Consider the following 24,544-nt stretch of genomic DNA (forward strand, 5'->3'; position numbering starts at 1 on the left):
ATTCTTGAAAAACACTCAGTAAGGATTTTTTTAGAGCAAAAATAGGATTAGATTGACAGAACCCTTAAGAGAGGAGTCTTAAGAATAGACTAGTGGGAATGGTTGTGAAGTATCCCTTGGGTCCTGGAGATGCAATACATACAGCATCTAAAAGAATATGCAGGGTGGAAGACCACTGAAATTCATAAAAGAACAAACCATGAATAAAATTGTGAGGGGTAGAGCAGTGAGGAGAAGCGCTGATTTCTTTGAGAATCCTCGTAGAAAGTTTGCTGATCATTATATTTAAAAAACAAACAAACAAAACCAACACCATATGTTTATTTGTTAATGGCTAGTATTTTTTCATTTTTGAAAACAGAGCACAAATTAATGGCCTAGTTTTGCAGCATCTTGCAAGAAACCAGTTTTAATTAAGTAATTTTAATTTTGCTGTGTGCTTATTTGTAAACTTACTTTGAGGAAAATATGTTAAATGTGAGAAGCAGGCTGAACCTGATTTTGGTGTTGGTAATCAACAGAAGAGATAAAAGATACTGTTAAGTGTTAAAAGTGAGGAAGATGCTTACATGATTCAAAAGTTAGCCTACAACTGACTAGCTTCAGTATTCTGTTTCTCAAGATTTCCTCTGTGACCCTGGACAAAGAGCTGCATTGAAATTTATCTATACCTCTCTGTAAAATTAGGTACTGCACTGGTTGTGTGAGGATAAGCTTGTTAGTTTGAAGCATTTTATGTTATATTATAGTTGGAATCCTTACCAAGCATTAGAATTTATTAAGAGATGAAATAAAGAATGTAGCAATAAGCAGACATAGGTACAGAATAATTTCTTGACTGGGTAATATTTGAGCAGACAGAAGAAATCTAGCCAGTCACGCAAGGATCCCAGGCCAAAGCAGTAGTTCTGCTTAGTCTGTTACCTAGAATCTCCAAATAAGTAGGTGGATCAGCTGCACAGGAGATGTACAGCAGTCCTGTGCTTGGATTGCGCTGGCTAGCTGGTGCTGCACTCATATGTGTGCGTATTTTAGACCTGGCAGGTGAGTGGACTTCTGCTGCCTTTCAGGGTAAAAATTTAGGAGCACTATGTATTTCCGTCTACTGAGCTAGACCTCCAGCTTAGCCCTGATCTGAACGTTGGCTATCCCTAGGGTTGCAAGTGCATGCTATTAAAACCACATTTGGTTCCCAAAGCAGTCCCAGAAAATGCATCTGGGAAACTCAGCTTTCTGAGCTTGTCTGGAGGGGTGATGTCTCTGTTGCCTGCTGTTAATTTTGTCAGGAGATCCCGAATCCTGCTGCGCTGTCATCTCTGGCTGAAACTGGGATGCAATGCTGACCTCTTGTGGAGATCACATGTTGTTAGAAGGGACAAACTTTTTTTTTGGGGGGGGGGGGGGGGGGGGGAATAAAAAAATGAGTCTGGATGTTATTGCTTGCTTCCCCTTTCTGAGTGTGTTTGTATCTAACAGAGTTTTGATTTGTGGTTTTGTTTTGCTTTGTTTTTTCAGAACTTGGTACCTGGAGAGAGGACCAGCCTTCCACATAACAGTTTCGCCCCAAGCCCACAAGTCACTACACATGATCCTCCTCTGAAGTCACCAGTTGGAAGTAAACAAACTGCTTCAGTGAATACTTCTCCTTCATTAAGTTGGTTATCAAATCTAACAAGTGGAAACGTGAATAAAGAGAACAAAGGTATGTGCAGAACCTGTGAAGAATAAACACTTTGTGGCTATTTGTCAGAAGATTATAGATCAGACCCAGCAATATCTTATGTTGAGAATGTTATAATCTGCCTGCTGGGATGGGTGTTCAGTGCCTGTCAGCTGCAAAACTGGTCCATGGCAATGATTTAGAGTAAAACCTGACAGGGTTAGCGCTTTTTTTTTTTTTTTTGAAAGCTGAATTAATACCTCATTCGTGCAAGTATTCTTGAAAATTCAATTTGAGAATGTGTTTTCAGACGTGTTTTTAAAAACTTTGCAGTATTGAAGAAAGTAAAAGGAGTATTTCATCCACACGTATTGAGGGGAGGGGTTTATTTTTATAAATATATATATGTGCATATTTATGTGTATGCATATAGAAGTATCTCGTTACCTTAAATAAAATTAATCCAAATCATATACTTCTCATTCAGAGGATTAATTCTTGTTTCATTCTCAGATGTGTTCTTTTCTTCATTTCAGAGAAACTCCTCATACCTATTTCAAAGAATGAAAATAAACCTCTTCAGCCACTCCCTACTTTAGCCAAGCCTTCTGCAGCCCTGCAGACATTCAACAGTGCAATATTAACACCTGTGAGCAACAATAACACAGGTTTCCTCCGGAATCTGTTAAACTCTTCTGGAGGAAAGGTATGTGAAAAATTTCGTTTTACAGGTTTGAGTTGATACCAGCCTTAGACTATTGTTCTAAACCTGTGAACAATTACCACAAATGTTTATTGCAGTAAGTAAAATTCTGTTTTCATTTGGGAAAAAGGACTTAATTTAGTTTCTGTGTTGCTCCAGTTTGTGCTTTCTGGAGTAGCAGCTTAGTGGCACTATCAGCAAGTCTTGCTTGTTGAGGGACAGGGGACTGACTGATAAAGCAGCTTAATTTACTTAGGCTAGTGTGTGGCAGGTGTATTAATTGGCATGTCCATTTGACTCAAAAAATAAGCATCAAGGAACTTAGAATGTTTTTCCCTCCATCTTTGTGGTGGGTGAGTGACTTTCTCATAGTTCATTTGCAGACTGGTTCACTTCAGATGTTCCTGGGCTTTGTTTGCTCTTATAGATATGACTTCAAAATGGTGGGGTAAAACATGGCTTTGAGAGTTCCTTGGTGTAACTGCATTTCAGTTCTTTGATATAAAGAAAGTCCTGTTCCATGCTGTATTTCATGGTTTTCTGCAGTGTTGGTGAAATGTAAATCGGAGCAGAACTTCTTATGCCAGAATGTCAGCAATGGCATTGGCATTTAATGATGGTGAGTTTCTAGGCAGCAAAGTTCTGCAGATTTTTGTTTCTATGCATGATTGTGAGCTCAAGTGAAAAATTTTGAAAGTGGCAACTATCTTAAGTCTGCAGGACCAGGCAACAGAAAAGTACACCACTGTCTTTTTTGTTATTTTTTCTTTCTTTTTATTTTTTTTTTAAACCAGACAGACAATGGACTCAAGACTACACCCAAAATCCTTGATGACATTTTTGCTTCTCTGGTGCAAAATAGAACCATTACAGACTTGCCTAAGAAGCCTCAAGGACTGACTATAAAGCCTACAATAATGGGCTTTGATACGCCTCACTACTGGTTATGTGATAACCGCTTGCTATGTCTTCAAGATCCCAACAATGAAAGTAATTGGAATGTCTTCAGGGAGTGCTGGAAGCAGGGACAGGTAAATTTTTCTGGGTTTTCAGTTCATGTGCTTTGCCCTTTAATTGAAGTGTGGGTACAAATTTACTGCAATGATAAGCAATGCTCAGCCTTCATAAAACGTACTACACTAACAGTTAAATCCTTGGATAAAAGGATGTATATTTTACTATTTGAAATCAGTTTCTAAGCATTCTGCTGAACTTAAAGCTTGTATAAAAAGCTGTCTCACAGTTTGAAATAAAGAATGATCAAATGCATGGCATAATTCTGGTAAGAGGATTTATTTTGGAAAATACAATGTTTGCAAAGTGCCTGTGTTCACATGCTCAGTACATTTTATGCATTACCCTGTTCTGGTTGGAATTAGAATTGTTGGTGTTTAATAATTCTTCAGAATGTATTACTCTTCTTCACAGCCTGTAATGGTGTCAGGAGTGCATCACAAATTAAATGCAGACCTCTGGAGACCTGAGTCCTTTAGGAAGGAATTTGGCCAACAGGAAGTAGATCTGGTGAATTGCAGGACCAATGAAATCATCACTGGAGCTACTGTAGGGGATTTCTGGGATGGATTTGAAGATATTTCAAGTAAGTACTGTGAGTTCTTGTTCCACCATGTAAAACTTTCAGCAGCAGTAATTTTGCCCTAGCATGAATTTGTCATCTTTAAGCAGTGTAAAAGATGTTCCAGGCTTTTTTTTCATCCTGGACAGTGTGTCTGCAATGTATTCTCACCATGTATGTGGGATGGTGGACTGGATCGAAACTGCCAGCCCTACAGAGGACTGTCCTTCAAAAGTATGTTTGGCTGCCTTTTAGTCTTTTGGGGAAGCATTCTGGGAAAGTCTGGGATCTTCCTAGTAAGTAGGTTCACCTGTCAGCTTTTCTGCCCACCTCACTGAAACATAAAAGAGCGTGTGTAGGGTTGCTGCTCACAGGATAATTGGGTTTTGCTTTTTTAATTTACATGTGTCCTTTGTTCCTAAGGAACTAAAGTTACTTGGTTTAAAAAAAAAAAATCAACAAAAAACCCTGCAACACACACACACCCCACCCCCAAGGAAAACCCAAAACCACAACCACAAAGGCAGGGGAAAGGAGATGAGCATGAGGTTTGGTGCTGTTTTCACTCGTAGGTGGAAACAAACTTTTTTCAGGAGCACTAATACTTGCCATGGCTTCTGGAGTTCTACTTCATCTGTTTGTGTGATGCAAACTTTATGGAACTTGGTACTTGGGGCAAGAAGAGTGGGAGCTGGAAGGCTCACTTGCACCTTTCTTTTACTTGATCTTTGAAAAGATTTGGTTCTGTCATCAGCTACTCTAACATCAAATACAAGACCGTTGCCTGAGCTAAATTGTAGGAAGTGTTTGGGCAGGGGAGCTGGCAAAGGCTACTTGTCTAGTCTGAAACCTCCTGTCATCACACATTTGTCACGGCAATAATACCCAACTGTGGTGTCAGATGAACTTGTTTGTCTTTAGTTCTAAATCCATAGTTGTGAAATGAACATGATTTTAAACTAAGATAAAGATTTCTTTGTTTTGATCTTTTAGATTTTTGAGTTGTACAACTGTTAAAACCTAAGACTTGTTAATATTTGACAATAGGTCGCCTGAGAACAGAAGAAGGAGAGCCAATGGTGTTGAAGCTTAAAGACTGGCCTCCAGGAGAAGACTTCAGAGATATGATGCCTTCCCGGTATGAATTCACAAAGAAATTGTTCATCTGTGTGGTACACCCTCAGAATAATGGAATGCTGTTACATTTTGACACCTGCTTCAGCTTTGAGAAGCAGTTGGTCGCGTGTGAACAATTTTGTGAGATGCCTGACATAGCTTGAAATGCTAAACAAGTTTTATGATAAATTTTTACATAGTTCGTTGTATTTATTGCCAGGTAAAGTGAGTACCTAAAATTGCTAATGATTGGTTAAACTTTGGAAGCTTCCCAAAAGCCTCGGTCGTTTTGAAATCTAAGGTTCTGTTGAAGCTTATTTTTTTGCTAAACGTTTTTAAGTATTCTGACTTACTCTGTTTGATATTAGTTGAGATAATTACACAAGGAAATAGCATTACTCCAGAGCAGTTACATTTATTTATCTGCTATATTCCTATATCTTGGTTGTTCTGTTCCTTTTCATGGTGTCCAGTAAAACCCCTGGTGGAAGGAGTACAGGTTTTTGACTGGAGAAAGCTTTTGTTGCAGTCTGTTTTAGTCTGCTGCTTTTAATCAGTTCTTAACATGAAATGTGCTGTTTTAATTTAGGTTTGATGATTTGATGAAAAATATTCCATTGCCGGAATACACTAGGAGAGGTGGCAAGCTCAACCTTGCCTCTCGACTTCCCAACTATTTTGTACGACCAGATTTGGGCCCTAAGATGTACAATGCATATGGTAAGGAATCTCTTTCACTCCAAAGGTCATGTTGACCACACATTCAAATTACAATTTACTGTGAATTAAATGAATCCTTGTTGTTGTAGATAATATACCATTGATATGAAAACCAAACTTTGGCTTACTTACAGGTATTAGTGATATCCAGAGCATTGTATGATTTTATTAAATGTTTTTTGTCCAGGTGGTTTCAAGTCAATAATACTTATTTCCAGTCTTCCAAGCAACTTGCTCCACATGTACATACACCGCCTTTCTTTCCTGGCCACATATATCTGTTGTTTGCTGTTTCTGGCTGTATTGCTTTCGTTAATTCTCCTTTTTGGGCTGTATCGCCTAGTTTTTAATCTCTTCTTCAGCAGTTCTTTCTATGGCTAGTTCATCTGCTGTTACTCAGAAGGCATTTAAAACTAAGCCTGATCATGGCCAGTAAAGAGATCCTGGCTAGTAAACGCTGTAGCAGCTGCCTTTTAGAGTGAAACAGAAATGCTTTCTGAGAATGCTTTATTCTAAACTGCTGTAAAACCCTTTTCTAGCAGGACTTAAACATAACTGTATACCTAGCCCGTATATATAAGATACAGATCACTTGGGAAGACACAAACAAGATGGGGCAAGGTTCTGGATGTAAAGTTTATTGCTGTACTGGAATTATTTGCTGATCAAAGTAAAAGCTCTCTGGTCCTTTGAAATAGTGCTGCTGAGAGTGGCATAAGGTTTCTTTCTGTCTTACTAATGTACCTGCTTTTTTTTTTTCTTCTCTTTTTCCTTCTCCCAGGCTTAATAACACCAGAGGATAGGAAATACGGCACAACAAATCTCCATCTGGATGTGTCTGATGCTGCTAATGTTATGGTTTATGTGGGTATCCCCAAAGGCCAGGCTGACCAAGAAGAGGGTAAAGTCTTTATGTTCTGGGAGGGTATTTCTGTGGTTGGAGGGAATCTCCTTTAGTGTAACTGCTCATGTTTACTCTCCACAGAAGTACTTAAAACCATACAAGATGGCGATTCTGATGAATTGACAATTAAGCGTTTTACTGAAAGTCGAGAAAAACCTGGCGCTCTGTGGCACATTTATGCTGCTAAAGATACAGAGAAGATCCGTGAATTCCTTAAAAAGGTAAGCCGTTCTGTATGGGCTTGCAAATACCTATCCGTGGACAACTCTTCTCCTTTCTATCCCAGTTGTTCTGGAAACAAATGTACTTGAGTTGTATTCAATGCAAAACTACTGTGCCATGAATCTTGTAGGATCTGAGGAGGGTAGGGAGTTGAAGCTTGAAGTTATCCTCTGTGTAGATGCATCACTTTTGCCTACACTTCTTATAGCACGAGTAATGTTATGTAACAAACAAATAGCTGGCGTAGATTTAAACAAAACCACAGTTTTAATTTTAAACTAGATCCTTCTTAAAAGCATGCATGGGAGATGTTCTTGGGATGTGTCAGAACAATATGTGGTACATAAAGTTCTTCCTTGTTCTCTCCCTTTTCCTACATTTCTTTTTCCCCATACCTTTATCAGGCTTGGATTAAGGGAATTTTCAAGTGATGTTTTCATGGGAGTTAAAGGTTTAGTAAAGATGGGATACTGTATCCAAAAGGGCTTGTTTCAGTGTTTAAATTCAGGAAAAAAAATGGTCCAGAGTTCTTGTTGGTCTTAATTCTGGGACATCTTTGGTGCTGTAGAAGTGGAAAGAGCTAGTACGTTGATGTTTAAAAGAATAAATGGGATGATCTGAACAACAGTCAGCCTTGTTAGCCTGACAGCTGTTTTGGGCAGAAGCTTAGAGAGGCTACAGCAGATCTAGTATTAACAAAGAACAAATTTTATACTTGATAAAACATGATACCAAATTTGGCAAGTGTTGGCATTTTGAGTTTTGATGTGCCTCACACCTCTTCTTGGTCCCTTGTAGCATACTTACCTGCAGGTGTGAGGCTTTCAGCAGCTTGTCTGGGAGTAGAAGCAAGCTGTTTATCTCCTGCCCAATAAGTTTTGGGGCTATAGTCCTGGGTGTAAATGATTGCCACAGTAAATTGGATTTATACTGGAACTTTTTGCAGAAATCTCTCCCCACAGCCCTCAGTTTTCCCTTCTAAAGTGCTTGTTGTGCCTCCTAGCCTTGTATCTCCTGAAAATCTAGTTTGCATCCTCTGTTTTGGTCAGCAAGCACACTGGCTTGTGCTGGCCTCGGGGCTGAATTCCACACTCGGTAGTTTCCTCCAGCTACAGGCTATAGTAGTGTAAGAGTATTGATCCATATATGATGGTAGTTCCCACTGAACACGTGAGTCACTCTGCCCTTCTGTTTCTTCTCGCTGTAAATTGGGTTTACTTGCGTTTCCTGCGTTTGCATTTGCAACGCATCTGTAAAGCGAGAGGGGCTGAGAAACGATGAAGCCTTGACAAAGTAAGGACAGAACAGGAATCCAGAGCTTTCGTTGTGTAACTCTTTTATACCTGAACCCATGGTGCAAATCACTCTGGCACGTGTCTATGTGGAACACCACGGATAGGTCTTGATTGTCCAGTAAGACTGGTATATGGTGATACCTGTCAACTTCTGACTTTCCAGGTTGCAGAAGAACAAGGTCAAGAAAACCCCGTCGACCATGATCCCATTCATGATCAGAGTTGGTACTTGGACCGATCACTAAGAAAACGCCTTCATCAAGAGTATGGAGTTCAAGGCTGGGCTATTGTACAGTTTCTAGGAGACGTAGTTTTCATTCCAGCAGGAGCTCCGCATCAGGCAAGGACCAGGGAGACTGTTACAGCCTGGCCACTTGGGCAGCCTTCTGAGCACACGGCTAATGCTTGTTTGTTCTCTCTAGGTGCATAATTTGTACAGTTGTATTAAAGTTGCAGAAGACTTTGTATCCCCAGAGCATGTCAAACACTGCTTCTGGCTTACTCAGGAATTCAGATATCTGTCGCATACGCATACGAACCATGAAGATAAATTGCAGGTAACTCACCAGTGCTCCAGATGACCCCTGCTCCTCTTAACCCTTTCAAAAAAAATCCCCACCAACAACCAACCCTCACCAAACCTGTAAGGGGACGTGTTCACACAACCCAAGTTGCTTTCATGTTCAGATCAGCTTTGATGCATTGGGTCTCGAAGAGGAATTTCAGTAAGTTTTTTGAGTTGTTACAGCTTTTTAGTAGTTTTGAGGAAGCCTTCTGAAGCTTCTCTCGAATTGTTTTCTTCTTCAGTTTGTTTTCCCTTGAGCTGAACTCGCAATACTCAGGCCTACAGGGTGTCAGTTTATACCCTGTTAGGATGAGCCTTATTTTCACAAGTTAGTGATGTGCGTGAAGGTCGTGCAGGTGAGGGTGTTTAAGCTGGAAGGGAGCTGCGTAGGCTGTGGGGAGGTGGGAAAGCTGTGCAGGTGTGTTCTTTACGTCAGTCTTCCGATGTGACCCTAACCATGCTGTTACTCGTAAAACTAAGCAGCTGCCTTTTCCTCCTAGGTGAAGAATGTGATATACCACGCTGTTAAAGATGCAGTTGGGATACTGAGAGCTAACGAATCCAGCCTTAGCAGACCGTAAGGTAGAAAGCCTTAACCACACACTATGAAACAGAAGCGTTGGCAGCTGTTTTAACTACTCAGTCAGGACCTCTGTGGACTTTGAGATTATATGAATGTTACCTCATCTTCCTTTCAGCAGTACCAGAGGATCGTGGTACTATGTTCTGTGTATTCTTCCAATGTTTACAAACCTGATATGTATATGTAGTAATATGTATGGACTGTGGCATACTGTGAATGCTCGGTTGCAATAGAACTTTATATGGAGTTGCTCTCCGAACTGTACAAAATACCTCCTATAAAACTGTCAGAAACTATTCCAAATTACTCATTTGAAAAATATTACTCAAGACATTGTAAAGCTCCAATTTTTAAAATTTATTTTGGGGTGGGAGGAAGTAGGGAGTCACCCAGTTTCATAACCAATTTACATAAAAATAAGAATGCAGTTCTGGAATTTCACATTAACATAGAACTAGCATTTAAAAGTAGCTTTAAGCTATTGTATAGTAACATAGAGATGGGGGTTAACCATCTTTAGGTAAATGTATTTAAATTTCTAAATGTTAAAAAAAGCTTTTAATCAAATGTCCTCTGTTTGAAACTGCTCTTTAATTTGAACTGATGTTTGATTCTCTGGTTTTTAACACTGAATGGTCTACATAAAATTCTTCTATTTCAAATATTGTTCCTTGCCTGGCTTCTTCAATTGCCTCTTAAAAATGTAGTTAATTTGATGCAGTGCTTTGAAATGCAAAAGAAAATTATGTATCATATACTGTTTGTTAAAAGCATCTGAAGACTTAGGGTATGAATGCAGCGCCAGACCTGTTAATAGCTTTTTTTTAGGTAACCAAAGTGTGACTTAGCTTGACTGCTGCTTCTCTGCCAGTACTATGGTCTGCATCAAGTCAGTTTTGCAGTTCAGTGGCACACATGTTGCTCCAAAATTGCTTGGAGAAAGACTGAAAACATCTTCATAAAGAGTCACAGGGGTCAAGAGTGGAAAAGTGTATCTCTGGGCTCATGAGATCAGCGGAGGTAAATGAACCTTTCTGTCCTTCAGCGTCCTTTCCAGCACTGCGATGCGCAGGGGTAGCTGTAGGAGGGGGAACCTCCTCCTTAACCAGAAATTACTTTTTCTGAACTCTATGTAACAAATTGACAACCTCTGTGCAAATTCCCCTCCCCATCCTACTTCACCTGCTACATTGAGCTCCCCTCCCCAAAAAAGAAACTTGCTCTTACCTATCCCTCAGGATCTGAAGTGGAACAGATGCAGTGACTTGTAGGAGTCTCTTCAGTTAGCATAAAGTGTGACAGGAGGTTTGTCTACTGCAAATAGGCGCCTCTGCCTCCTTCCCCTCAAGAAGCAGGCACCCAGCGCAACTCCAGCCGCAGAACAAACCCTCAGTGAAGCAGCTGCGAGGTGGCTGCCTCTGGCTCTGGGGGTGCCATGTGCAGCAGCCTGGCCCTGCCCCCAGGGCAGTCCCTTTGCAGGACAGAGCCGCAGGTCTTTTAGGTGACATGTACAGCTGGCTTTGCCTGTGCCAAGATCCATAATGCTAGGTGAGGAAGGGAGGCGCTGCTAGCTTCAGTTGTGCCTGTGTTAGCCAAAACCTCCCTCCAACTCAACGCACAGTAGTGGGGCTTGTTTCTAGTTGCTTCAGCTGGCTTTTCTAGGGAAGAGCAACACAGCCTTCATTTGGCGTTTTGTGCCTGAAGTAGTGAAGGGTCCCTGAAGGCAGAGCGTTAGCTGGATGTCACCTCTGAAGGAAAGGAGTCACACCCATCTTGGATGTGCACACATGTGTATGACAAGACCTGTTGTTGAAGTTGGATTTTTGGCCTTTCTCACCCATGTGCTGCGGTTCAGCCTGGGTTTCTTGCACTGTTTTCTACCCAATCTTACTGACTCTTAACTGATTTTAATTTTTTTCTGATCTGTCCTCCCTGGATTTTTAAGACCACAAGAAACAAACTGTCCCATTTGCCTGTTGCGTTTGGGGTGAGGATGGAAGGGCTCTCCCAGTGAGTGCCCAGCCCTGCAGCACCAGGGTTCCTGTGCCGGAGTTGGGGGTGGTGTGTGCCTTGCCTGTTCCTCTGCCCTTGCTGAGGGAATACAATTAGGTACAGGCTTCATTTTCTTTTGGTAAATCTTCCTTAAAATTATAAACTCTTTCATTTTGCCGATGAGGTTCTTGTGGCATTGACACAGCAGATACTTGCTTTGCAAACTGCCTTTTGTGACTCACAACACAAAATAATTTATCATTTCACATTAAGTTTTTTCCTTGAGAAGAGACACCCCTCTCCTTTGACCCTAAAAAGGTGCCATTTAGGCAGCAGATGGCTTTTCACCAGTTGCGGCTGGGCAACAGTGGGGTGATAGTACCCAGAATGATTAAGGAAAGGCGGGGATAGCTGCAGCGACCTCCCCTGGGGCCCGTGCTCCAGTGACTGACAAAATACCGGCTGGAAACCTCCGTGTAGCAACTGTCTGTAAAACCACTGAACTCCATTAACTGGGCTCGCAGAGGAGCAAAGTGGGTAACAAATGCTGCTCTGCTGCAGCTGCTCTCAGAAGGCCGGGGGGAACCTCGCTTAATTTTTACAAATCTTGAAAGACTGAAGGAGGTTATTACACAGGATCAGTCTTAGGGCCTGTTCTGATCCAGGGCAGGGGAAGCCAGCCGCTGCCTCCAGGGCTGGCAAAACTGCTCACCATCCCCCGCCTCCACCTGCTGAGCAGCCACCACTTTCACATCTCTCCCTGGAACACACCATACCTGGACAGAGCAGCTATCTGGACAGAGCAGCTATTTAACAGCTGCTCTGACTGAGAGCTTTTCTTTAACTATGTGCTAAAGGAGGGGGGGGGGGAGAAAAGTGGTGTTAGAAAACCAGAGGGAACTGCTATTGGTGGATATTGTTTGTGAAAAGAGCTTAAAGTGATGCAGATTAAACCGATGCACAGGAGTGAATGTTAAGAGCAGCTTTAATAAAATTCGTAGTGATTTCGAAAAACAAAGATACTACACCACTGGAGGTTTTGGGGAGCAGATTAAGCCGAAGTGCCTTTTAGGGAAAGATGCTACTTGGAGCTAAGAATGTATTTCAGGACTTCATATCTTAAAATACATAACGTTACACCACTATTATCGTTTCACCGCAGCCTCTCACAGGGGAGACAGCCTGAACAGAAAGCAGTAAGATAATCTCTATAGACTGCACTCCCCGAGAATTATATTACAGCAGTTTCTTAGGGAATAACAATCCCCAGGAAGAAAAAAAAAATAATATATATACATATTACATAAAGTATTCTCACATATTAAGTTTTGCATTTTGAAGGTAGGACAGAATATCCCATTGCGAAAAGGCAAACTATACACATTCGTTTCGTCCTTAGCTACGGAGGGTAGCTAACCGTGACTGCATCGCTTCGATGTCTTCCTCCTCGTCAACAGCAGCGGCCGCTCCCATGGGTTCGGGCTCTGGAAGAGCATCTGTGACTTTACTGGGTGCTTTACCCAAGGCCCCTGCAAACAACAAACAGGCTCATTAGTGCACATCAGGTCTTCATTTAATAATTAGCAGCTTTCGGGCACATCAGAAATAATTCAGTCACTTTTGATAGAGATCACACACAAAAAATGTTTGACTCAATCAGCTGCTGGCTGATGCGGTGACAGACACTTGTCCACCCCTCCCCAAGCCTCTGTGCTGCCGGGGAGCTGGGGTGGAGGCTACTGCTCACCTGGGGGCTCCCACCGCCCGCCCAGCCAGGAAACAGGAAGGAAAACAGGACATGAGAAACCAGAGGGCAACAAGCCAGCGGCTGGGCATGAGGTACCAGCAGGGCAGGAGCCGGGGAGCTGCGCTTCCAGCCTGTTACAGCTCAGCACAGCTTCGGTACTCACATTCGTCACGCCGTGTCACAAGAACAAGCATTACTAAGTCAAACAGCTCAACCAGCAGATCATTACTTCATGAGCTGTAAGGCAGAAGCTGGGGGTTTGGGTGGGGTTTTGGTTTAGGGTTTGTTTGCTTGATGTTGTTTTCCCCCCAACAAGACACTAACAGCATTTTGCAGCCAGGAATCACAACACAGCCCAACACCCAAGGCAATGCAGCCAAGTTTAGCTCCTGGCTTCATGAATAACAGTATATCTAGTCAATCATATGAATTTCACCTTGTTAAGAGGATTCACTGTGCAAACACTGCTCTGTTAAAGCCTCAGTTACAGAACTGCACAGGCATCAGCTGACACGCATTACTCATACTGTATTGACCCGCACTGGCCTCCTCCGCCAGTATGCCCTGAGAAACCAGTTTGTCAGAGCCCTCTGCCTATTAGCGAAGGCAAAGACACCACTGGGAGCACGCGGCTAAGGCAGAATAGATGAAGATTTAGATTGCCGCCTCTTACTGAATAGAGTGGGCAAGGCTTCGCTCTCCGCACAAACTCACTCACCAGCTGTAATTTCAAAAAGGATTTTGTCAATTTCCATCTCTGCTTCCTCTTCCATTTCCTCCTGATCCTCCAGGCTTTCAAAGGTGTCCTCCAGCATCTCCTCTATAATACCAGCCTGGCAGAAAACAAAAAGGCAGCAGCAGGGTAAGAGGACGCACCCCTTACCTTCGAGATCAAGCTATGCCTAGTGAGGCATTTAAAAACTGCTTGCTGGCTACTTGGGCTTTCCAGTTTGGGGCTGCCCTGTCACATAAGGGTGGCCAACACACCCACCCACAATTTAAGCAGGCATCTGTACAACTGGTGCACAGGAAAAGCAGTAAGAAAACTGAGGATTAAATACAGGTGTTCTCGCTTTGAAACCCTCAAGCTAATATTCATTGCTGCTGCGTGTCCAAACACTGACAAGCCAGCCTGCTCCAAGCACGTGAAATGCAACTGTGAACTTCAGTCATGAGGTACCAATCGTGTCACATGCTGTAAGCTGAGTGTTTGGCATGGCTTTCCTTTTTTCTACCTGCATTTGAAAACAGTTCTTTTTGCAGGGCCTGCAACCTAGATCTGGCCAAATTGTTCTGGTGCACAACTGTAAAATTATTAAGATATAAACTGATTTGAACTAAACAGTCTAAAGCGGCAAGGGAAAAAGCAAAGCAATTTTGGTAGTTGGAAAGATAATGACCATGACAGAGAATTTTTAATACTTTAAATACTTTAAAATCACTTTCATCACATGAAGACGCGAAGCTAGGTGTTTTAAACCCAGTATCGGGCTGGCCATCTCACCTAAGACAGGACTTCCAGATTGACACTCCACAACAGGCTGTGGTAGGTCTTCATGAATGTTTTCATCCCTGAAAGCAGGGAACTCAATCTCCCTCAGGACACCAACGGTCCCTGGGCACAGGCGTGAATCCTGCTGTGAGCCTTGGTCTCCCCCAGCCCCTGGACTAGGATGACCAAGCTGCCACTGCTCTACCTGGGGACTGATCTTCCTCCTTCCATCATCAACGTGAGCAGCTTTTTTCGGCTTCAAGCCTTACACCGAACATGTTGTAAGCATCACTGAGTCAAGAGTTTTCCCCCCACATACAATAACTTCCTAGAAAGCCCCCAGTTATTAATATGCTGCTATAATTTGTTGGTTAGAGCTTACACAAGCTCTCCGACAAAGGGGCCACCTAAGCGATTGCACAGCACACTAATGACCACCTCTTGTTCACCCAAGTCTTATTTACGTTATAGATCTTACCTTCATCATCTCTTTGGACAACTCCCTCATCGTTGCTTGGATTTCAGGGATTTTTACTAGATTTTGCATAGCTTTCATGACTTCTGTGCTCTTCTGCAATGAACCCGCTACTCTTAGGACAGCTGTGAAGGAGAGGTATAGAAAACCTTGAACAATCCCTGCACCACCATAAGTGGAGAAATTACATGCTCCCTACATGGACAAAAACTTGTGTATGTTTAGGCAATTTAAAAAGGAAATGGGTATCCCGCTCCTTCATTCTTGTGTACCTTCCTGGAAAAGCTCAGCTTCCACCCATGTTGAAATAACTATGTTTACAGCAAAGGTAAGAGTCCTGTATGATTAGTTGGAGCAATCCAGCTGGCCTGCAGAGAGATTTCAACCCCCTTGCACCCAGTTCATAAAAAAGATCTCTGAGGAGCTGCTGCCTCTGCCCCTCAGCAGCCAGAGGTCTGGCTGAGGGTTTCACCGGCAGAGCTACAGTCCAGCTCCACGCCTGCCTGCTGCCCAAACTAGGGACCTTCTGCCCAACACTGGGTAGTGGAAACTAACTCTGGCAGAAACTCTAATCCAATAGCTCTATAGCAAAAAGTAAGCTAGAAAATTAATACTGAAGCAAATAACCTGGAAATAAGTGTAGTTTAAATGGAATTTAACAATACTCTTTCCAGAGGCTATTCTCATAACATAGCTTATAAACTCTCCTCATACATGTTGTTACATCAATACCAAAACGCAGTAATTAAGGGTACTCTGAGGTTCTTAAATTCTGCCATCTAACTTTGCAGCTTCCTAATCACGGAGAACTTACCTGTTTGTGTATAAAATGGTCACTCCTTAATGAAGCAAAATGAAGGCACAGCATATATTATTTTTCATTTCAATAATTTATTTAAGAGCCTTACACTTGCAATGTTAATAAATGGAAATCTTGCCTCTAGCGGTCATTTCCCCCTGATGAAGCAAGTTAATACAAACCCCAGACTGAATTCTAGATCCCTTCCTGTTGCTTGGGTAAGCGTAAGGGAACATTCTCAGTAAGATGAAGACTCTGGTAGCAGTAATAAGGTGAAGGCTGCTCTGAGTGTTCATTTTAAGGGACATCTCAAGCTGCAAGGATGGCCCTTCCTGAATGAGGCATGTGGGGAGATATACTGGACGCATACTGGACCTGTCATAACTTTGGGCTTAAGGTTCACATCACGACTCCAGGCTCATCACTCATCTAGTGTTAAAATCTACTAGCACCTGGCTTGGATACTAGCCTGGGGGGGAAGTACTTTGACATTTCAGTACCGTGTTAACCTCCACCAAGTCTTTCCCTCCTGTCTTTAATGCTTTCTGCTCTGCTCTTGTTATGCTGGAACACTCTAAGGTATGGAAAATACTGCAGGAAATCTATGACAACAGATTGCTGACGTGGATAAGGAATGAGGCAAATACCCTGGGTACTGGAGGAGCCCGAAGGACAAAGCAGGGTTTACAGAGAGCTAGGTATCAAGCCACAGGGCAAATAGATTCAAACCCACCACAGAAAAATGCAGTTCCCTCACTTCCATTTAGGACTTAAAGTGTCCTAAGACACTTGCTAGATGAACAACAGTTTACAAGATGAAGGGGATTCTACTGAAGGAAACAAACTTCGCTATTACAGATTTTGAGAGGATCTGTAACAACAGGCTCCACAAGGACACAGGGACATTAGGCATTCATCCAAACTGTTTAGGAACACACACTGAAAGCGTGCCCCAAATCACCGTTTCAGAGTACGTGATTCTCATGTCACTGCAACCTTCAGGTGCTGAGAAGAGGTGTCAGATTATCTGCTGAGCAGCTAATCAGACAAAACACAGAGAGCCAGCGAGGCTGCAGGGAACAATGAGGGTGGGAACGCCAGGAAGCTAACTGGGAGTGCCCCAACTACTTCACAGCTCAGGGTGGGAAACCCACCCAGACAGGGCAGCAGGGAAATGGCCTCCGGATTGAAAGGGGTTCTTGCCTACAGGGACACAGGACTCATCATGGGATGCGAGCAATATAATTAAGATAACAGAAATCACTAACAGAGGCTGAAACTAAAGCAATGATTAACTCTACCTATTGAAAAAGCTCACTAGGACGTAACAAGCTTTCCGAGACAGCTGGGATATAACAATAGAGAAGTGGGGTAATGGAACATTGCAGTCAAAACCATACAGCACAGAGAACAAACCAAGTCATAAAAGAACAGGCAGTGTGCATGTTCCCCAAGGAAGTTTAGCTGAAGTTCACCAACTTGTTGACCACCAGGGGTCTCAAAATATGCTAAGACAGACCCCCAGGAGCAAAATGTGCATACGCAAGTGCCTTATGCATATATATATATCATTTTGGGGAAGTAGCTGTAATATGTATTAGATTGCAGGGAAATAGGATGAATACATATGTTTTGTTGCAATAAATTCAGGAATGCTGGTCAGATAGGCGCACATGATCTGAAATGCTGATCTCCATGTGCCCAGCGCTGCAACAAAGAATGCCTGCCTTCTAAACTTACAAAGTGAAGTCTAGACGGTTTTCTTTTTGTTGGTTTTTTTCGGTATGACAAGGGAAAAGAGCATGTTTGGACTCACAAAAAAATTATTACGTCTCTTTTAAGGGAATTGCAGCAACATGACCGAACATGAGAAACTTAATTATGGGATGTTTAGGAGAACAGCCAAAGGTAGAAAATGGGAGGGACTGAAGTGGACCATGGAACACACAAACCTCAGAGGCCTACTGCAGCTCAGGCAGAGGCGGAGATCTGTGGCCAGTTGCTGGATAGCCAAGCATCCGAGAGCAGCGCCTGGAACAACCCATATATTGTGTGCATGTATACACATGCGTTCTACTAGTGGACCTTAGTCCTGATCAGCTGAAGAGGAAGACCAGGACTGAGCTGTCAGTGCTGTTCATCTTTGTGTGAAAGCCGTGCGTTTACACGGGTGCTGGTAAAGGCACTGCTGTGAGCATGTGTGGGTGTATGTGCCTGCTGGGAATAGGTGCTCAGCCTAGCTGGATGTAGGGGCATGGAACTGCAGCAGCCTCACACCTCTGGGCCAGCTACAGGAGGAATTTCCCTGGGTCCTGAAGCTCACTGGAACGCGCTGCCTTTCACAAGAGTCAGATTGCTTCCAAATTCAAGCTCTGCCTGCATTTGACCTTGACTCTGAAAATGGAAACCCAGACCTCACTTCTAATGCTAGAGGAGTCATCGTACTTGGGCTCAGAAGTTGTTCTTACCAAGCTGGTTCTTCATCCCCATGAGAACAGAGTTCATGTGAGCTTTGGATGCATAGAGTTTGCTTACGGCCTTTCGAGAGCGGATCAGCTCCTTCGCCAAGATCACACACACGTCTTTCTGACCCTTTTTGGCAGCATCCTTTATTGACCGCTTCACCTTCTCCTCTTCTCTCTGGATATCTGGGGCACAGGAAAACACAACAAACAGTGACAAGCTGCTAAGAATTTGGAAGATAAACCAGTCATTTGTTGGGGTGTATTTTCAACACAAAGAATTGTTTCTGCTTGATTTCAGATTCCCTCTGTTACTCAAAGGCCTTGTTCTAGGCTGATTTACATGTTAGCTGATTAATGCAAATAAATATGAATAGGAAAATTCTCATTACTGAACATCCAGCTCTAATTTCCTTTGCAGTTAAGAGTACTGTAAAGGTCTGTCCAGGAATATTTCTACATGAAGGTGAGCTGACTAAGATGAATTCTTAAGAAGTAAAAAAGGTCCAGTAAGAACAAAGTACTCTGAGATCACTACTTGACTTACAGCTTCAGAGTAACTTCCCAACTATTAAACCAGCCTGACATAAATATATATATATATATATAAATACATACACACACAGTTTAAGACTACTGACTTTCTGCTTACAAGATTACCTCATTCGTGTTCATCACCAGGTAACCCCACCTCACCAGGAGGGAACAAAGCTGTCACAAGGAGTTAAAAACTAGTAGTCTCAGAAGACAGACAAGCATTTTACTAGTAAAACATTTACCTGTCAGACTACATTCAAAGCTTAACCCGTATGTGGTTAAACTTAACCCACCCAAAGCTTAACCCACCTTCAGGTGAATTTGAGGGCTGCTGTATGCAAAATTGTCACTGTTTCTAAATCTCTGAATTGTGTTTTTCTGAAAAAAATTAATTCAGAAAGATTGCAGAAGGCTGCTCTCACAGAGACTAGAAAGTTTTAGATATACATTGTCTTTAAAAAAAAAGCATAACCACTTATATAGTGAATTTTTAAGGGCACATCCACGACTTTAAGAGTTACTTAGAACCACACATTTGTTAAATTACTGCCAAAAAAGGCCTTCATCCTTGCAGACAGACTTATTTCCTCCATCAGGCACAACTCATTGAGCCTCAACTGGATATCCAACCAAATCTATACTTGTACTTCAGGAGTTAAGATCCTGAGTTCCTACTGCTCATACTTCAAACACACATGCACTGGGTGTTCATTTAAACAGCACATTCACATTACAAGTTGGCTGGCTGGCACCAAAGCTATGGATTAATTTATCAGGAAAACCTAGTATGCTGGTAAATCATTAGATATAACTTAAAACAGCCTGTTCAAACTCTCCTGGCACCCAGCTTCGTTCAACAGCTTTTTATATGTGCATACTGGAGCAGGAATACTGAACTGAGACTATACTCAATCAGCACCAAATAGCTGGATCTGAAACATTGTACTCCAAATGGGAGTTCTTAAATAACACAGGTTTCTCTAGCAAATCTGATGTGACTGTTCATATGTCTGCCTTGTCAGATGATGCTGGCTGTACAGCAGAAGCCAGGTACCTCAAAAAGCTCACAGAGTAAGAAATGCAGGAACAAGTGATGACATTCGTAATTCATACGATTTTAGGCAGTCCTGCAAGGAGCAGGGAGTTGGACTCAATGATCCTTATAGGTCCCTTCCAACTTGAGATATTCTATGATTCCATTATCAACCTCCTCCCTCTTCCATACTCAGCAATAAATTAGCCATTGATGAAATGTGGGCCTAAGAATCCACAAAAAATTATCCTAAAGTAAATAGAGAATTCATGTAGTAAGGGTTAGGCTCACCTTCCTGGAAAGGGCTGAAGGAAATAACCACAAGAACAATTATTTCTAGCAAAGGCTTTATTCAAATTTGGTTTTGTTCGAATCTTCTTGATTTATACCAGACACGTAGGCAAGAATCAGTGCCCTTTTATAAAAACAAAGGCATCAATGCACACTTTTTGGCACAGGCTGACTTGGAGACTTTGACACAGCTTCTCATGTGGGAGTTAATGAGCCCTGTACTCAAGATGAGTCATTCTCTCAATATCATTCAATGGCATTTTTATCCTAAAGTACTGGCAGAAATATGTAGGCTCATAATCAGAAAAACACACTCCTTGCTGCTTTCCCACTATCATCTGCAGAAATGTCACAAGCTCAAAGACATTTCTATGTCAGGCACAGGAGTGAGCTGAGCCCCAGCATATCAGAACAGGTAAGAAACAGCTGAAGTAGTACAGCAGAAAATAGAAAGCGCCAGGAGTACTCCAGCAGGACTCAGGAACTACAACATCCACTTTGTCAAGCTAAAAACAACCACAAGTATTGTGTTACTACATCCAAACTAGCGTAGGGTGGCCCCGTACTCAAGTGAATGCTTTCACAGATGAAGTGCTGAATATGAGATTAGTGGCATAACTATGCAAGAGCAGCCAACTCCGTCTCTGAAGGTCAATGCCAGCTATATGCTCTCATGAGCCAAAGTCACTACACCAATCCCTCTGCAGCATTACCATGCACAACAGAGGCACAAACCAGTCCTGCGAAGCACCTGCGAATGTAACTTGTGAACTCAGTAAAGCACAAAGTCACTGTATAACTCCAACTACATTAACTTGAAAATTTCATTTCTGAAGTCACAAGGATACCTTTCATTTCTTCAAATCTTCCAAGCCCTCAAAAGCAACCTACACCAAACAGAAACCACTACAGCAGCAAGAGTCCAACGACAGATGGTTTGAAACAGCATGTTGCTATATCAGTAACTGCGCTGACTGGACGAGCCAAGTGTTTGTGTGATCCAAGCCCACTCAGTTCATCCCAGGTGGATCCGAGCATTGCCGTATCAAAACAAATCTACCACAGCCTCCCCCAGGGAAACTAAGACAGGTCTCAGCTCAGCATCCTTACTCAAAGATTGCAGCAATTTCCTGTGTAATTCTCAACTGAAATAATAAACCACGGCAGAATCCAACTACAGGGGGTGATTTTTGAGAAAAACCTTAGTGGCACATGGCTATCATCTTTCAGCAGCAGCCTGCCAGCCCGGTAAGCGTCCAGCACAACCACATACTTCCACAGCTGACACTTGGCAAGATGTGAAATCTTAGCACAATATGGGCATTACAAAGATACCCTGTACTTTATTTTAACAGGAATTGTCAGAATAGCAGATGGCTGGTGGTTAGTCTAAGCTCGCACAAGCTGAACTGTATCTTTGAATGTAACACTCTGAAATACATATACAGACATGTTTAGAGCTGTTATAATAATTAGATTTACATCCACATCAAAATATTAGACTACCACAGAACCCAAAGTCTATATAGGCCATTAGAAGTATTAGGGCACAAATAAAGTTGAAAGAAAACCAAACTTTCAAGAAACCATTGACAGCAAACACATGGGTAGTTTCCTCCCATGGAGATGTGACCTCTAAAACAAGCTTTGCTAACCAGACCAGCCATGTTTCAGTTGCCCTGTGCCTGATACAGCCACAGAAAGTGCCTTGGAGAATGCAAAGCAATTCATCAAATCATCAAAAAAACAAAAACGAGCATCACTGTACATCAGTTTTCCTGGAAGGGGCATAAACCCTGTTCCTCATTTTACAGATGAAGACAAAGACAGACTTTGTACTGCACAAACATCTCTCTCCAACGAACTCATATTCTCCCACTCATTGATTTGTACATCAACCCTGCCAGTTTACTCCAGAAGTTGTTGCGGATGGACAGGGGAAGGGAGAACGTATACCTTGAGGAATCACTCAAAATACGCATGTGCCTAAAAAGCAGACGCTGGCACAAAATATCCTTTACCAGCACATCCAATGGACCAATCCTGCAGGCAGGGCAGAAGATGAAAAAGGGAAAATAAGAGTCTAGCCCCAAACCTACTTTTGATTCTGGGAAGAACATAAGAGAGAACAAAATCTGAACTAGCAGCAGTATAATAGTAAGCAACTACTCTGCTTTTCAAGACATCTTCAGAAGTGTGATGTTTGTAATTTAATAGCAAAACACCCACTGAGAAAAGTGTTTTGGTCCCCCCCTCCTTCTGTTTGTAATTTCCCTAAGCTGACAGCAAGCTACTTTTGTTTAGCATGTGCACTTCACGCCAGTGCATACCCACAGAACTTTCTACATGTGAAATTTCATACCACACCAGTACTATTCATTAAATCAATATGGGTGAAATTCTGGAGAATAAGTCTAATTAATCTTATCAAAGGGGATTTAAGAGCATTGTCCTACTGGAAGCATACAATATCCAGATTCTTTAGAAAATTTTATTTGGAGAACTTCACAGTGACATCATTTTGTAACACTGACTGACTCTGGCCCCAGGATCACATTCATCTTCCTTTATTCCAGATGTGATAAGAGTATCCCAGGTTATTAGATTTCACAGCCTCCCCCAATTAAAGCAAAAAAACCCTTGAAGGCAGACAGGGAAAGGAAAAACGAAAAATGAAATGTAAGTACAAACCTCTGATCTGTCTATCAATCACTCTCATTTCTTTTCTTATCTTCAAGGACCATTCATTGACCTTAAAAAGAGAAAGTGAGAGTTACTTGAAATTCCAATTTTAAAACTACGCTTTTAATACTTTCATGTAACTTAAACATTCCATATCAAAAGAAGCACTTCAAAATGCACAAGATTTAAGTTATGAGTAACATTTAAATGTTTCATTATTCTAATAATAATAACAGAAACATTGCAGAGATACAACCAATTATTGCACTCCTCTTAACATTAAAACAAGGAGTTAAAGAGGCACTCACTGCCTGGCTAACTTCCCATATCACATCGACATCACTGTGCAGAGGGGACTTGCCACAGGGGATTTCAGCATAAGATAAGAACTTTGGGACAGGACAACAGCACCAAAAGTGCTACTACCCGTTTCAGTTGGAAGGTACCCCAAGCCAACCTCCTACTCAAAGCAGGACCAAGTTCAGGTTGTTCAAGGGCCTCATCCATTGAGTTTTAATACTGTCCAAGGGCAGAGACTTTACAGCCACTCCAGACATCTGTTCCAGCATGCAATCACTCCTGTGGTGAAGACCCTTCCTCATGTTCAATTCAAAATTCTCCTCTGGCCACCTGTGGCTGTAGCCCTTTCTTGTCACTGGGCACACCTGAAAAGCAACAGGCTCTGTCTTCACTACAGCCCCATTAGAGGCAGTGAAAGGCTTTAGGCCCTTGCCCCTTCTTCTCCAGGCTAAAATGAGCCCAGTTCCCTCAGCCTCTCCTCCTGTGTCATGGGCTCCACTCCACCACTTTGCTGAGCCCTCTGCCACACTCTCCCCAGTTTGTTGATATCCCCCTTGAACTGGGTGCTCAAACCAGGACACTGTTTTGCAGATATGGCCTCATTAATGCCAAAAGTAGCAGAGTTAATTGAACAACCACTTGCCTTAATGTGATTATTACAGCTTGTTAACACAGCCCAGCTTGCCCTCATCACTGCACACATGCACTGCTAACTCACATTTATTATCCATGGGAAGTCCAGGTCCTTTCCCACAGAGCTGCTGCCCAGCCAGCCCCAGGCTGCACACCCCTACGTGCAGGGATGGTTGCCTCACATGCACAACCTTGTGTTGCTCAATATCATGAGGTTCCTGCTGGCCCATTCCCCCTGCTTGCTCAGTGTCCCTCTACACAGCAGCTCTGCCCTCCAGCTTCCCTTACCCCACCTTTGGCAGGGTTCAAACACTGCCACCCCCTCTACAGCCCCCCTGCTGGGACTTGCCAAGATCTCTGTTCCAGCACTCCTGGCTCCTCCAGCACAGGGCGCTGAAGGATGTGGGGAGCACCACTTGCCCCACCCATCCTTCTGGGGAAAGCAGAGACATCAGACAGACTCCAGTTGACAGACATTCAACCAAGAACTGGAAGCATTTCTGGCAACTTGAGAAGCAGAAAGGGGCTGCAGAACACAAGAATCAGAAGATAATACAGAGTGAAAGCTCTGATGCTACTGTTATTATTAGCAGCACAGATTTGCACAGTACCTAAACAAACCCTATAAGCATTAAGATGAGTTATGGTTCATGGATCCACCTGCACACCGTACATGCCAGTGCACAGGCCATTCAAGAAGTTGTTGGCTGCATGAATAGTTTCATATGAAAATCACCCTGATTTTTATGTGATTTTT

At 42.5% G+C, this 24,544-nt stretch overlaps 2 protein-coding genes across 4 annotated transcripts in view; one reads left to right on the plus strand and one right to left on the minus strand.

Annotated features, from left to right (window-relative positions):
* Positions 1–10,010, plus strand: part of KDM3A (lysine demethylase 3A) — a 31,693-nt gene extending 21,683 nt beyond the window's left edge. The window contains exons 16-26 of one of the 2 annotated variants that reach the window (XM_037387285.1): positions 1,516–1,702; positions 2,197–2,366; positions 3,158–3,394; positions 3,792–3,963; positions 4,987–5,077; positions 5,645–5,775; positions 6,557–6,676; positions 6,761–6,900; positions 8,360–8,536; positions 8,619–8,753; positions 9,262–10,006. In XM_037387285.1, coding sequence (XP_037243182.1) covers positions 1,516–1,702; positions 2,197–2,366; positions 3,158–3,394; positions 3,792–3,963; positions 4,987–5,077; positions 5,645–5,775; positions 6,557–6,676; positions 6,761–6,900; positions 8,360–8,536; positions 8,619–8,753; positions 9,262–9,342 — 1,641 coding nt within the window. In that variant the 3' untranslated portion in view covers positions 9,343–10,006. Of the gene's footprint in view, positions 1–1,515; positions 1,703–2,196; positions 2,367–3,157; positions 3,395–3,791; positions 3,964–4,986; positions 5,078–5,644; positions 5,776–6,556; positions 6,677–6,760; positions 6,901–8,359; positions 8,537–8,618; positions 8,754–9,261 lie in introns of both variants that reach the window. The other variant, XM_037387277.1, reaches the window with a different exon arrangement.
* Positions 10,011–12,303: 2,293 nt separating this feature from the next.
* The window catches only part of LOC119147850 (charged multivesicular body protein 3), a 40,296-nt gene continuing 28,055 nt past the window's right edge, over positions 12,304–24,544 (minus strand). For both annotated transcript variants that reach the window (XM_037387333.1, XM_037387315.1), the window contains 5 exons: positions 22,864–22,924; positions 18,318–18,497; positions 15,054–15,175; positions 13,802–13,916; positions 12,304–12,865 (listed from right to left, as the gene is read on the minus strand). In XM_037387333.1, the coding sequence (XP_037243230.1) occupies positions 12,732–12,865; positions 13,802–13,916; positions 15,054–15,175; positions 18,318–18,497; positions 22,864–22,924 (612 nt within the window). In that variant the 3' untranslated portion in view covers positions 12,304–12,731. The remainder of the gene's footprint in view (positions 12,866–13,801; positions 13,917–15,053; positions 15,176–18,317; positions 18,498–22,863; positions 22,925–24,544) is intronic.

Source organism: Falco rusticolus, chromosome 1 (genome assembly GCF_015220075.1).
Source record: "Falco rusticolus isolate bFalRus1 chromosome 1, bFalRus1.pri, whole genome shotgun sequence".
Classification (NCBI taxonomy): domain Eukaryota; kingdom Metazoa; phylum Chordata; class Aves; order Falconiformes; family Falconidae; genus Falco; species Falco rusticolus.